General features: G+C 37.1%; 3 protein-coding genes across 3 annotated transcripts in view; 1 reads left to right on the top strand and 2 right to left on the bottom strand.

Annotated features, from left to right (window-relative positions):
• Positions 1-13,170, bottom strand: part of LOC120423628 (protein yellow-like) — a 564,570-nt gene that overhangs the window by 406,275 nt on the left and 145,125 nt on the right. The window lies entirely within an intron of this gene.
• Positions 3,938-4,557, bottom strand: LOC120423627 (uncharacterized). Its single transcript, XM_039587493.2, has 2 exons — positions 4,442-4,557; positions 3,938-4,380 (listed from the first exon to the last, which is right to left on the bottom strand). The coding sequence occupies exon 2, from the start codon at positions 4,368-4,370 to the stop codon at positions 4,146-4,148; it is 225 nt and encodes a 74-aa protein (XP_039443427.1). The 5' UTR covers positions 4,371-4,380; positions 4,442-4,557; the 3' UTR covers positions 3,938-4,145.
• The window catches only part of LOC120430972 (uncharacterized), a 131,586-nt gene continuing 123,173 nt past the window's right edge, over positions 4,758-13,170 (top strand). Inside the window, exon 1 of the mRNA XM_052707012.1 lies at positions 4,758-4,895. The gene's annotated coding sequence lies outside the window, so the exon portion shown is untranslated. The remainder of the gene's footprint in view (positions 4,896-13,170) is intronic.

The following is a 13,170-nucleotide window of genomic DNA, read 5'->3' as shown; positions in this document are numbered from 1 at the left end:
CACTCTTCGCATCTGGGGGGCTAGGTTCAAGTGGTGTGGTGGCCACCACTGACCGTGATCTTTGCGAGTTCGGCCCCTGGGCCAGTCCCACAGAGGCCGACTGCGTAGCATGTGCCACTGGCATAATTGCGATTTTAGGGGGGCACTTGGTCGAGTGTGTGTGGCTTTCGCCGATGCCAGTGGAAAACAATTTATCTTGATAAATTTGACTCGAACGGGATTTATGGCGCTGATATTACCGGGTGTGGTTTACACTTGTTAACGAATGACACCTCTTGAACCATATGAGAAAGTAGCATAATCGACTTTCATTTACAAAGAGAAAAAAATAAATAATTTATTGAATCATCAATTTTTTATGGAATTTTATTCACGCAATGAAAAATTTTAAAAAGATTTAGACCAATTTCCATTTTTTTTTTTTTGGATAGGGGTATAAAAGAAAAAGAGCAATTCTGTACCAAAACCGGAAATGGATTTTATTTGCATTTTTTGATTTGGTTAAACTTTGTGGGCGTCTTTCTTATGACCAAAGAAGCCATTTTGTGACATTGTTTCACCCATACAAATCAACATAAAATTTTGGCAGCTGTCCATACATAGAGGCTGTTAAAATATTTAAAAATCTGTATCGTGGATTTCTGGACAATTTGGTGTCTTCGTCAATGTTGTTGGTATTGATGAGGATTGATCAGAAATAAATCTTACCGAATTTTTAAATAACTTTTTTTCACAAAAAAATCAATATCCCCAAATGCACTTTTTTTTATTTTCGAGATTTTTTCAACGTTTTAGGAAACCAAATCCCGCAACTTTTGAGCCATAGAGAAGTATGGTTAAACATTTTGGCGCTGAGTTATAATTTTTTTTGAAAGGCGATTAAAAAAAACCAAAATTTGTACATATTTTTTTTCTTATTATATTATGCAAATTTGAATTTTCAATCGAAAAGTACATTACAGATAAAGTGTCTTAAAGCAGCTTAAAAAAAGGAAAAAAAATAAGTTTTCTGAGTCTTACCTAAACAACCCTCCATTTTCTAATGCCGAGCAACTTATGTTCATTCGTAAAATTTTCCGATCTTTTGGAAAACTATTTTTTTTTCTTATTTTGATGCCAGACTTACATTTCAAAAGGACTAAACATTCAATATTACAGCTGCCAAAATTGTATGGAAACTTACATGGGTAAACAAATGACACAAAATGACTCCTTGGCCATAGGGAAGGCCACTACAAAGTTTGAGCCAATTAAAAAAAAAAATACAAAAAATAATATGGTTGAAATCAGCCGATTTCATGGCGAATCAACTCATTTTTAGTAAAAAAAATAGGGCCATCCACAAACCACGTAGAACACTTTTTGGAAATCTCCCCCCCCCCTCTCATCGTGGACAATTTCCATACAAATAAAATCTTTTTTGTATGGAGCGTGGACAATCGCATACTCATACTCAATCCAATTCAACGAATCATCTTTGCGGTTAACTTTACATAGTTGGCCTGGCCGCTTTAACGTTTGTGATGTTTCAATGCAATCTTTTGCAATAAATATAAATTTTACACCTCATTTGACTTAAGAGGCAGTATTTGTAGATTCTGCTCGGTTTGTTCTAGAGGTCGTATCGAGGTGCTCCGATTTGGATGAAACTTTCAGGGTTTGTTTGTCTATACATGAGATGAACTCATGTCAAATATGAGCCCTCTACGACAAAGGGAAGTGGGTTAAAATGGGCATTGAAGTTTGAGGTCCAAAACACATGAAAAATCTTAAAATTGCTCGCATTTCCGTAAAACTTCATCAATTCCAACTCTCTTAGATGCATTCAAATGGACTTTTGAAAACCTTCAAAATGTGCTATAGACATCCAGGATTGGTTTGACTTTTTCTCATAGCTTTTGCAAATTACTGTTAAAAATGGATTTTTTTAAAACCTTAATAACTTTTGGCAACAGCCTCCAACACCCATACTCCCATAGGTCAAAAGTTAGGGAATTTCATGGACTATAAACCTACGGTATTAACTTTTTGGCCAATCGCAGTTTTTCTCATAGTTTTACGATTTTTCTAGAACAAACATTTTACAACGTTAGTTTTTGCCCTGTAGGCCTTCATAACGGCACTTTTTGGTCTCAATTTTGTCATATTCGGAATCCTCGGACAATTTCACGTAAGTTAGAAGTATTGGAGTTGTAATTTTGATTGAAAAAATAATTAAATAAAACATTTTTGAAAAAAGAAATAGATCTTATTTACCCTGTGATCAATACGTCAAATGCTGTATCAAGTAGGCGAAAACCTGTTTTACCCCTAAACCGACAAAATGCAAAATAATATTTTAATTAATTCTAAATGGCATTTTTTCCAATCAAATTCAAAATTCCAACACCTCAATCTAATGTAAAAATTTCTGAGGATTACGAATATGTCAAAAGTGAGACTAAAAAGTGCCGCTTTGAAGGCCTACAGGGCAAAAACTAACGTTGTAAAATGTTTGTTCTAGAAAAATCGTAGAGGGCTCATATTTGGCATGAGTTCATCTCATGTATAGACAAACAAACCCTAAAAGTTTCATCCAAATCGGAGCACCTCGATACGACCTGTTTCACATCGGTGAAAAACTCGCTCTTAATTTGACACATTTTTGAAATCTATTTTTATGGTAAATAAGCTTGTTCCACATTTTTATTAAAAATATTGTTTACAGTCATCCCTCATATTTGGAACAGTTTACAGATCGGCCAATGTTCAAAAAATCATAGAAAATGAATGATTGAACTTAATGATTCGCTTTTACCTTCATTTGAAAGCTTTTCTTGCGATCTTTCGAATGCTATATCGAACAACTGCAAATTTTTACTTTTATATCGAGTTTTTGAAGAAAAACTTTGACCCTTAAAATCCACAAATTCGGAACACTTTTTTCTTACGGATGTAAACAAACTTTGGTTCTCTCCATGAGTACATAATTTTTACAAAATAATGACTTCAGGCACTGAAACCAACGAAACTCATGCTTAGTTATGTTTTATGAATGGTCTGATAACTTTTTTTGTGAAAATATCAGTTAATTTCAGGTGTTCCACAATTGTGGGAGGCACAATAACATCCCACAATTATGAAACAGGCAATTTGGAGGCAGTGTTTTGCTGCTCTGGATAAAATAGTATTGAAAAGAGGTTTTTTGTTCAAAAAGTACTACTTTTACCAGTGAAATAGCAAGAGAATGTCCAAATGAAGGTCCTAAAAACAGTAAAAATAGTAGGGTCGACAGAAAAGCTGCATTTGGCATGTTATTGACAAATTACCACAAAAGTGTTCCGAATTTGTGGGTGTTCCGAATATGTGGGATGACTGTACCTTGAAAAAAAATAAAAACCATACAAAATAATGCATTTATAGTTTACGATTTTTCTAATGAAAATTTTTAGAGGTTGGTAGGTGGAGGTAGAGGTTTAGAGGTAGAGGTTTTTCTGGTAAAATTTTGAGAGGTTGAGATAATAACTTTGAATAAAATTAGTGTTTGTCTATTTTGTATAAGTTCACAGAGGGCAAATACTTGAAAGTCTTTTAGAATGTTGGGAATTTGAAGAAGTTTTTCAAAATTTCTGAAAATTATTCTATCATCATGTCTGAATTTGATAGAAAATTGCTAATTCTGATTTGAATGTGTTGGTCAAAAAATGCGCTGTTTCAAAGTTGAATCTTTTCGTCTTTTTTTTTAATTACAATTAAATTAAAAAGAACATTTCATTTTAATAATACGGCCAAAAAATAATGATAAATATCCAAATAAAAAAAAGACACTAAGCCTTATAATGTGCAAAGACAAAATATACCCATTTTCAACAGCGATGTTTCTACCAGCAATAAACAAACAATTTTCGGAAAAATTACTCAGTCTTCAAAATATTTTTTTTTAATCCTCACGTCAAAGTAGTCAAGTAAATTATTGTTTTGCAGCATTAAAAAAAACGGTTTTCATAACCTAAGAAAACGACAAATTACATAATTCGTCTGCATTTTTTTTTTGTGTTTCAATGATTCTTGTGAGAAGTCAATTCATTATTTTATTCAATATTTGTTTACTTAAAATGCACTTTGCATGAAACAGAATTCATTGCTATCATCAAACATTTCAAAATTTAGTCCCCAATTTTTAACGCCAGGTGTATTTCTGTCCCATCGCCGATCCCGTAGTGCTGCAACGTTTTGTCGTCCTCCAAGATCGTCCCGTTGTGCAGCAAACGCTGCTGACTGGCCGAGATCCCTTTGTGGTTCAAAAACAGAGCCTTCACCATCGCGATCGTGTGCGAGGGCTCGACGTTGAACGTAACCGGGCAGTAAATTGATTTGATTGTTATCTTCATCGTAGACAAGCTGTAAAGTGAAAAATAGTTACCTTTTGAAACACTCTTCCAAAAAAAATCTTGTTTCTTACGCGTCTTTTTCAACTGATGACGAATGACGGTCCGGATTCGGCAAACAAACCAAATCAACTGTGACCCCAAAGTGCTCGAATCTTCAGTGCACAAAAAATGTTTACAAACAAATCGGTGTCGAATTTCTTCAAACGATTTTGAATCAGAAAATACAAGTAAAAAGAAGAACGCATTGTAATCAGCTTCTTCGCAGGTCGGTTCTTCCTAAGGTGGCACATTATCATCAGTTCGGGTTTGCACCTCGGAATGGTCGCGTTTTTTTCGTGATTTGTGTAGGGAGATTTTTTTGTTGATCGACGCGTGTGGTGTTTTGTTTTGATTTGAATTATTAAGCAATAAACCATGATTAGTCATTTAAGTATGGCCTGAACAAAACTGAAGTGCTCTTATCAAATAGGCTCCAAATTTAGAAGTGGACAGTAAATAACTTTAAGAAAAACGACTAGTGCATGTGTAAGTGATGTTGTAGTGATGAAATAGTGTCAAATTTAAGGTTTTGTTGAAACATAACGTTTAGCATAAGTGAGTACAAAATAATAATAAAATAAAATAGTAGGAGAGTTTTGGAAAGTATGGGGTCATTTGGACAACTAGTCAAAAATCAAATTTTCTTTAGATATAAAGTGAAAACAGTTATTTAAATGATAAGGCAAGTAGGGGAAACTGGGGAGACTTGATCCCAAGCCTGTATCTCGTCAGCATGTGGGTAAAACAATTAGCTTTGTTCTAGAATGTTGTGAGAAATTAACTAAAACTCATTGTAGAAAACAAAGAAAAAATTTAAAAATGTTTAGATTGAGTTACACACATTTTTCTAAAACGAGCTGCAAAAAACTTCCAAGAGATCTTTTTTTCTTTGTTTTGATATGTATAGAAAACACTCAAAAATTATTCAAAAAAATATTTTTTATACATGAATTGTTTGATAAACTTATCAACTCCAAAACCCTTCTGTATTTGATGTTAAATTTATCGTCATACTATTTTTACAATCAATTGTTTAAAAAAGTGCGCTTAGGGAGACTTGATCTGCATTTTTACAGTCACTGGAATCAGCCTCAAGATTAATTAATTGGGCTGGGTTTTCATACATAGTTTCCTTTAGTATAGTTGTACATAACATACTGCAGTTTGAACCTTTTTTCAAAAGTTTTGTAAACAAAAATTTCCAGCTTTTGTAAACATGCTTAATTTTGGTCTAAAAAATAATATTTTAAGTTTTTAAATATTTTACATACTAAACTTGTTATATTTTGAACACAAACGTACAGGTTTTATGTGAAATTGCTGTAACTTATAGAAAATTAAAATTGTGGTTTGGTTGAGCGTTTTAGCAGAATGCATTACTGTGAATACAAAGAGACGAGTTGTTCCTTTTAATTCCGCTATATATTTTTAATATCTTGACAGATACGTATTTCGTCTACTACTTGCAGACTTCATCAGTGTTCTGTTCTCGACTGAAGGTACATCGCTGGTGTATCCATATTTGTAGTTACTGTAGGTACTACCTCCTCGTTCTTCTTTTGTGCCTGTATAGGTAACAGCTTAAACAGCCACGTCGAGCCGTTACCTGAATCCTTGTTGAGTAAACGTTTGTTGCCTGCCTTGAAGATTTCCAAACTTTCGGCAACAGCCAGCTTCGATGGGTTTGTGATGTGTCTTAAGATGACCGCGTCGCTAGTTGTGATGTTATGTTTTTCCTCGATGATGTGTTCGGTTACTGCTGACTTGAAATGGGGGACAAATCCTTTCCGTATTTCCTCCTTGGCAATTCTGACATATGTGTTTATATGCTCATCCAACCTGGTTTGCAGCAATCTTTTAGTTTGTCCAATGTAGCTCATATCACAGTGGCCGCAGGATACCTCGTAGATGCCGGGTTTGCCTAAAGTCGGTATGGGGTCTTTCGTTGAACCTAAGATGGATTCCAACTGGCTGTTTCTACTGCTGAACACTAAATCGATGCCAAATTTAGCCAGTTTTTGTCGTAATGGGCGTGTTATCCTGTAGTCGAATTCTACTGCTGCTCTTCGCAGTGGCTCTACTGATGGCGTAAGGGTTGTGAGTGAAGTTCTGTGCAGTTTTCTATCCTTCTTATCGATGATTGCTTGGATAGTTGTTCTGCTGTAACCGTTGATTTCCGCTGTTTCAAATATGTACTCCAATTCTTTCTGTTTTCCTGCTTCGCTGAGGGGTAAAGTTGTCATCCTATGTATGAAATAATGATATGCTGCCATCTTATGTTGGAATGAATGGTTTGACGTGGCTGGGATTGTTCTTCTGGTGTTTGTTGGCTTCCTGTAGATCTCGAAAGAAAACGAAGATGGGCAACCTGGTTCTCTTAGGATCAGGATGTCTAAGAAAGGTAACTTTCCTTCGACTTCCATTTCGTAAGTGAACTTGATGCTCCTGCGTGCACTGTTTATGGTGTCCAGTACCGTTGTTAGTGAATCCCTTTTGATGATACAGAAGACGTCATCTACGTATCTCCACCAACGTTCTGGTAGTAGGTTTTTGGTTTGTAGTTCGTGTTCCAAAGCTGCCATATAAACATCGCTCAGGAACGGTGACAGTGGGTTACCATCGATGCTCCCATCTTCTGTTGGTAGATGCAATCCCTGAACTGGAAGTAGCTCTGTTCCATGCATAATTTGACGAATGTTATATACTGGATCGTTTTTTGTCTCCATGGTTCTCCCTCGAATTGTGATTGCAGCCAATCCCGTAGAGTTCCTGATTGCTTGGATAGTTGTTCTGCTGTAACCGTTGATTTCCGCTGTTTCAAATATGTACTCCAATTCTTTCTGTTTTCCTGCTTCGCTGAGGGGTAAAGTTGTCATCCTATGTATGAAATAATGATATGCTGCCATCTTATGTTGGAATGAATGGTTTGACGTGGCTGGGATTGTTCTTCTGGTGTTTGTTGGCTTCCTGTAGATCTCGAAAGAAAACGAAGATGGGCAACCTGGTTCTCTTAGGATCAGGATGTCTAAGAAAGGTAACTTTCCTTCGACTTCCATTTCGTAAGTGAACTTGATGCTCCTGCGTGCACTGTTTATGGTGTCCAGTGCCGTTGTTAGTGAATCCCTTTTGATGATACAGAAGACGTCATCTACGTATCTCCACCAACGTTCTGGTAGTAGGTTTTTGGTTTGTAGTTCGTGTTCCAAAGCTGCCATATAAACATCGCTCAGGAACGGTGACAGTGGGTTACCCATCGATGCTCCCATCTTCTGTTGGTAGATGCAATCCCTGAACTGGAAGTAGCTCTGTTCCATGCATAATTTGACGAATGTTATATACTGGATCGTTTTTTGTCTCCATGGTTCTCCCTCGTATTGTGATTGCAGCCAATCCCGTAGAGTTCCTATTGCGTTTTTTACTGGTATGCTTGGGAACAGTGCTGTTACGTCGAAGGAAACCATTATTTCATCCTCAGCTATCGGTCCCGACTCTAAGAGCTCCTTTGTGAACACCTGCGAACTGATGATCGAACGGCTCGGGAAGGGTTTCGGCATACTCTTGAATTCCTCGACAAGCCACTTTGCGATCCGACTGGTTGGGGCATCCACTGCTGAAATGATTTCTCGCATCTCGTTGCCTGGTTTATGCACTTTAGGTAGTGCTTTAATTCTTGGTAGAGTTGGGTTCGGTACTCTCAACGATTTTGCAGTTTTCCCAACCGATTTCAAAAGGCCTGCACATTCTTTGAAGGTGTTCTCTACTTTTTTGACCATATCGATTAGCGTATATCCTCGTTGTAGTGAATATTTTTCCCTGTTTCCGAGTTTCTCAAGAAGTTCCTTGTCGTATTCGTCCCGATCCATGATTACTACCCGGTTTCCCTTATCCGCTTTTAGGTAGTACACGGGTTTCTCCTTGAGTTCCTTCGGGGTCGGGTCAATCGGCAGAAAACCGAACGGCAGAATGCCGAATGGCAGAATGCCTAATGGCAGAAATTTCAATCGGCAGAAAAATAAATGGCCGAATGTTAAATGGCAGAAAAGGTCAAATGGCAGAATATAATATGGCAGAAAAGGTCAATCGGCAGAAAGGGTCAATGAGCAGAAAATTAAAAAGCCGAAAAATCAAATGGCAGAAACATCAAAAGGCAGAAAAATTAAAAAGCAGAATAGTTAAATGGCAGAACGTTAATAAGCAGAAAAATTAATTGGCAGAAAATTAATTAGCAGAAAATTAAATGGCAGAAAATTGATCAGCAGAAAAAATAAATAGCAGAAAATTAAATGGCAGAAAATTAAACGGCAGAATAGTTAGTTGGCAGAATAGTTAAATGGCAGAATAGTCAAATGGCAGAACAGCCAAATGGCAGAATAATCAAATGGCGGAATAATTAATTAGCAGAAGAGTTGAATGGCAGAATAGTTAAATGGCAGAATGTCAAATGGCAGAATAAATAATTCACAGGAGAGTTGAATGGCAGAATAGTCAAACGGCAGAATAGTCCAATGGCAGAACAGTCAAATGGCAGAATAGTCAAACGGCAGAATAGTCCAATGGCAGAATAGTCAAACGGCAGAATAGTCAAATGGCAGAATTCACTTGATTTGATATTAATAGTACGTTCATTTGAAGTGCCGGTGTGGCACTGAGTGCCGCACTCGTCGGTGCCAGTTTTGATTCAATCGAACGTCATTTGTCAGTGTGCGTGGAACTCGCATGAAACTGACAAAATATCGAGTGTGGCACTAGAGTTTCAGTTCCAAGATGGCAGCGAAACTCGTGCGGAACTAGCGCGAGTTTTTTCAAAAAAACACTTTGCTTATATTGTTACTTCAGTGTTTATTCAACATAAACAGTTTATCAATTTTATCAAACAGTTCATGGAATAAAAGTACTAATTTTTAATAAATTGTACTGTTTAACATTTAGAGTCTTTTTGAATAGGTCCTTTAAACATATGGAACACAATAGCTTAGAGGACCTTTTTTTTTAAAAAAAAGCTATGAACCGATGGAGGTTATGTTACACATGACCAGTCTGCCCAAGAACTATGCAAGAAGCATGTTGAAATGGTAGCAAATTTTCGATTCGGACAGTGCATGTATTTAAATGGGGAGAAAGACCGCAATGTAGTACCGTCACGAAATATTCTAGCAGAGCTGGTTCTGCTAAAACCCTGCTAGAACCGTGGAGCATTTCTGCTAGAATGCTGTAAGAATTTCCAGCTTTGTTAGAACTGTGCTAGATCGTCGTAACTGGGAGATTTCTACCACTTGAAGCAGTGTATGCACTTGGTAAGAAACCAGTCAAGGAAAATTTAAATTGGGCAACAACAGCAGCGAAAGCAAGCCAGAGATGGAGTAGAAAACCCCCCAAAAAATCGCTTTGTTGTTCTGCTGTTCGTAAAAATGTTTTTTGACTCCTTTCCTTTTCGAGCTGCGTACTGGCCCTGTGTCCTAAATAGTTCCTTAGTAACTTTTTAAAATGGCGTAACCATTAATGTAAACAAACAGTCCATCCCACTTGCTCTGGTGACAGTTATCGTTGTGTAAGAGTGAGATAGAGTTATCTACGTGCGCATGTATTGCGTGTTTGAACACGAAGAGTTTTTAGGTTAAAATTTGTACCCGCCAGCAAAAACAAAGTGTGCGTGAGATCGGGCTTAGATAGCTTAGATTTTGTTTATACTATTTTCGAGTAGATCAATCGCCTGTAAAAACCAGCTGTTTACCACGTGCACCACCACAGCTGATTTTGACAGACGAATCATTCTACTCGATTTGCCTAAGTATGCGTGTCAATTTTGTTACGAACTAACACACTCTCGCTCGTGGATATCTCTATCGAGCTGTAAAATCGCAACATGGAGTTAAACTTTCTGTGCAGTTGCTGTGAAGCTTACCAAGGCTTTTCAAAAAGTTTAACTCCATGTTGCACGCACACACTCTCAAAAAAGCAAAATGAAATGGTACCTTAATGTGCGAACGCGTAATACAGAGTTATCTACGTGCGCATGTATTGCGTGTACATACACGAAAAATTTTGTTGTACCAGCCAGCAAAACAAATGGTGCGCTAGTGTGTGTGAGATCGGGCTTAGAAAGCTCTATAGAACAACAACTACAACAAAATTTCTCGTGTACGTACACGCAATACATGCGCACGTAGATAACTCTGTATTACGCGTTCGCACATTAAGGTACCATTTCATTTTGCTTTTTTGAGAGTGTGTGCGTGCAATATGGAGTTAAACTTTTTGAAAAGCCTTGGTAAGCTTCACAGCAACTGCACAGAAAGTTTAACTCCATGTTGCGATTTTACAGCTCGATAGAGATATCCACGCGCGAGAGTGTGTTAGTTCGTAACAAAATTGACACGCATACTTAGGCAAATCGAGTAGAATGATTCGTCTGTCAAAATCAGCTGTGGTGGTGCACGTGGTAAACAGCTGGTTTTTACAGGCGATTGATCTACTCGAAAATAGTATATACAAAATCTAAGCTATCTAAGCCCGATCTCACGCACATCTTGTTTTTGCTGGCGGGTACAAATTTTAACCTAAAAACCCTTCGTGTTCAAACACGCAATACATGCGCACGTAGATAACTCTATCTCACTCTTACACAACGATAACTGTCACCAGAGCAAGTGGGATAGACTGTTTGTTTACATTAATGGTTACGCCATTTTAAAAAGTTACTAAGGAACTATTTAGGACACAGGGCCAGTACGCAGCTCGAAAAGGAAAGGAGTCAAAAAACATTTTTACGAACAGCAGAACAACAAAGCGATTTTTTGGGGGGTTTTCTACTCCATCTCTGGCTTGCTTTCGCTGCTGTTGTTGCCCAATTTAAATTTTCCTTGACTGGTTTCTTACCAAGTGCATACACTGCTTCAAGTGGTAGAAATCTCCCAGTTACGACGATCTAGCACAGTTCTAACAAAGCTGGAAATTCTTACAGCATTCTAGCAGAAATGCTCCACGGTTCTAGCAGGGTTTTAGCAGAACCAGCTCTGCTAGAATATTTCGTGACGGTACTACATTGCGGTCTTTCTCCCCATTTAAATACATGCACTGTCCGAATCGAAAATTTGCTACCATTTCAACATGCTTCTTGCATAGTCCTTGGGCAGACTGGTCATGTGTAACATAACCTCCATCGGTTCATAGTTTTTTTTTTTTTAAGGTCCTATAAGCTATTGTGTTTCATATGTTTAAAGGACCTATTCAAAAGACTCTAAATGTTAAACAGTACAATTTATTAAAAATTATTACTTTTATTGCATGAACTGTTTGATAAACTGTTTATGTTGAATAAACAACACTGAAGTTACAATATAAGCAAAGTGTTTCTTTGGAAAAACTCGCGCTAGTTCCGCACGAGTTTCGCTGCCATCTTGGAACTGAAACTCTAGTGCCGCACTCGATATTTTTTCAGTTTCATGCGAGTTTCACGCACACTGACAAATGACATTCGCTTGAATCAAAACTGGCACCGACGAGTGCGGCACCGGCACTTCAAATGAACGTACTATTAGCCTGTCCCATTTTGAGGTCATGTCGAGGAATTTCAGGTGCTCACTTCTTAAATGGTAGATTATGATGTTAGGAACAATGTTTTCTTAGACAAGAAAAAATAATAAAATACTTTCTCGCACCCCCTAGTCGATTTACTGAAAAAAGTCACTTTTTTGAACAAATTTTCTAAAATCGCTTGGAATCAATACAAAAACTGTTTCGATCAGGTGTGTATTATCTTCAAACGATAGGTTTTTGTCCATAGATTAAGATGCACTATCAATATTGGACCAAAATTTAAGTTTTTGGACTCTCCCAGGCGGATTTGTGTCGAAAAAATCGCATTTTTTCGAAACTTTTTTCAGAAATGTTCATTTAATTTAGGGTAGCCTATTTTTCCCAGTAAAACCAATACATGCAGCTTGTAGGAAATTTCATGGCAAACATTTTTCCCTCTGAGAAAATGCAATTTCGACACTCCAGAGCCGAGATATTTGAGTTTTAGTGAGGAAAAAAGTGCCAATTTTCAAAATTTCTCAGAATTCAGAAGCAAGGCCTACTAATTACACGATGTAGCAAGCATATGTCTCAAAGGTCAGGGTATGCTTTTTTATAGTAATTTTGGCCGCTGAATCCGAATCTGAAATCAAATTTCGTGTAAACAGTGATGTTTTGGAGCTACACCCTTTTGGAATGTTATTTGCGTGTTTAAGAGGCAGTTTTTGTAAATATTGATCGGTTTGTTTTAGAGGTCGTATCGAGGTGCTCCGATTTGGATGAAACTTTCAGCGTTTGTTTGTCTATACATGAGATGAACTCATGCCAAATATGAGCCCTCTATGACAAAGGGAAGTGGGGTAAAACGGGCATTGAAGTTTGAATTTTCCGAGGATTTCGAATATGACAAAAGTGAGACTAAAAAGAGCCGCTATGGATGCCTACAGGACAATTATAGAAAAATCGAAAAACTATGAGAAAAACTGCGATTGGCCAAAAAGTTATTACCGTAGGCTTATAGTCCATGAAATTCCCTAACTTTTGAATTAAAAGAGTATGGGTGTTGGAGGTTGCTGCAAAAAAAAAATTAACAGTAATTTGCAAAAGCTATGAGAAAAAGTTAAACCAATCCTGGATGTCTATGGCTCATTTTGAAGTGCTTCAAAAGACCTTTCGAATGCATCTAAGAGAGTGGGAATTGATGAAGTTTTACTTAAATGCGAGCAGTTTAATTTTAAGATTTTTT

This window comes from Culex pipiens, chromosome 2, assembly GCF_016801865.2.
Source record: "Culex pipiens pallens isolate TS chromosome 2, TS_CPP_V2, whole genome shotgun sequence".
NCBI classification, from domain to species: Eukaryota; Metazoa; Arthropoda; class Insecta; order Diptera; family Culicidae; genus Culex; species Culex pipiens.
The sequence above is the reverse complement of the archived record's forward strand: the minus strand, read 5'-3'. Positions and strand labels throughout refer to the sequence as shown.

Excerpts from the sequence above, each read along its gene's own strand:
- LOC120423627 (XM_039587493.2), bottom strand. The coding sequence starts at position 4,370 with ATGAAGATAACAATCAAATCAATTTACTGCCCGGTTACGTTCAACGTC.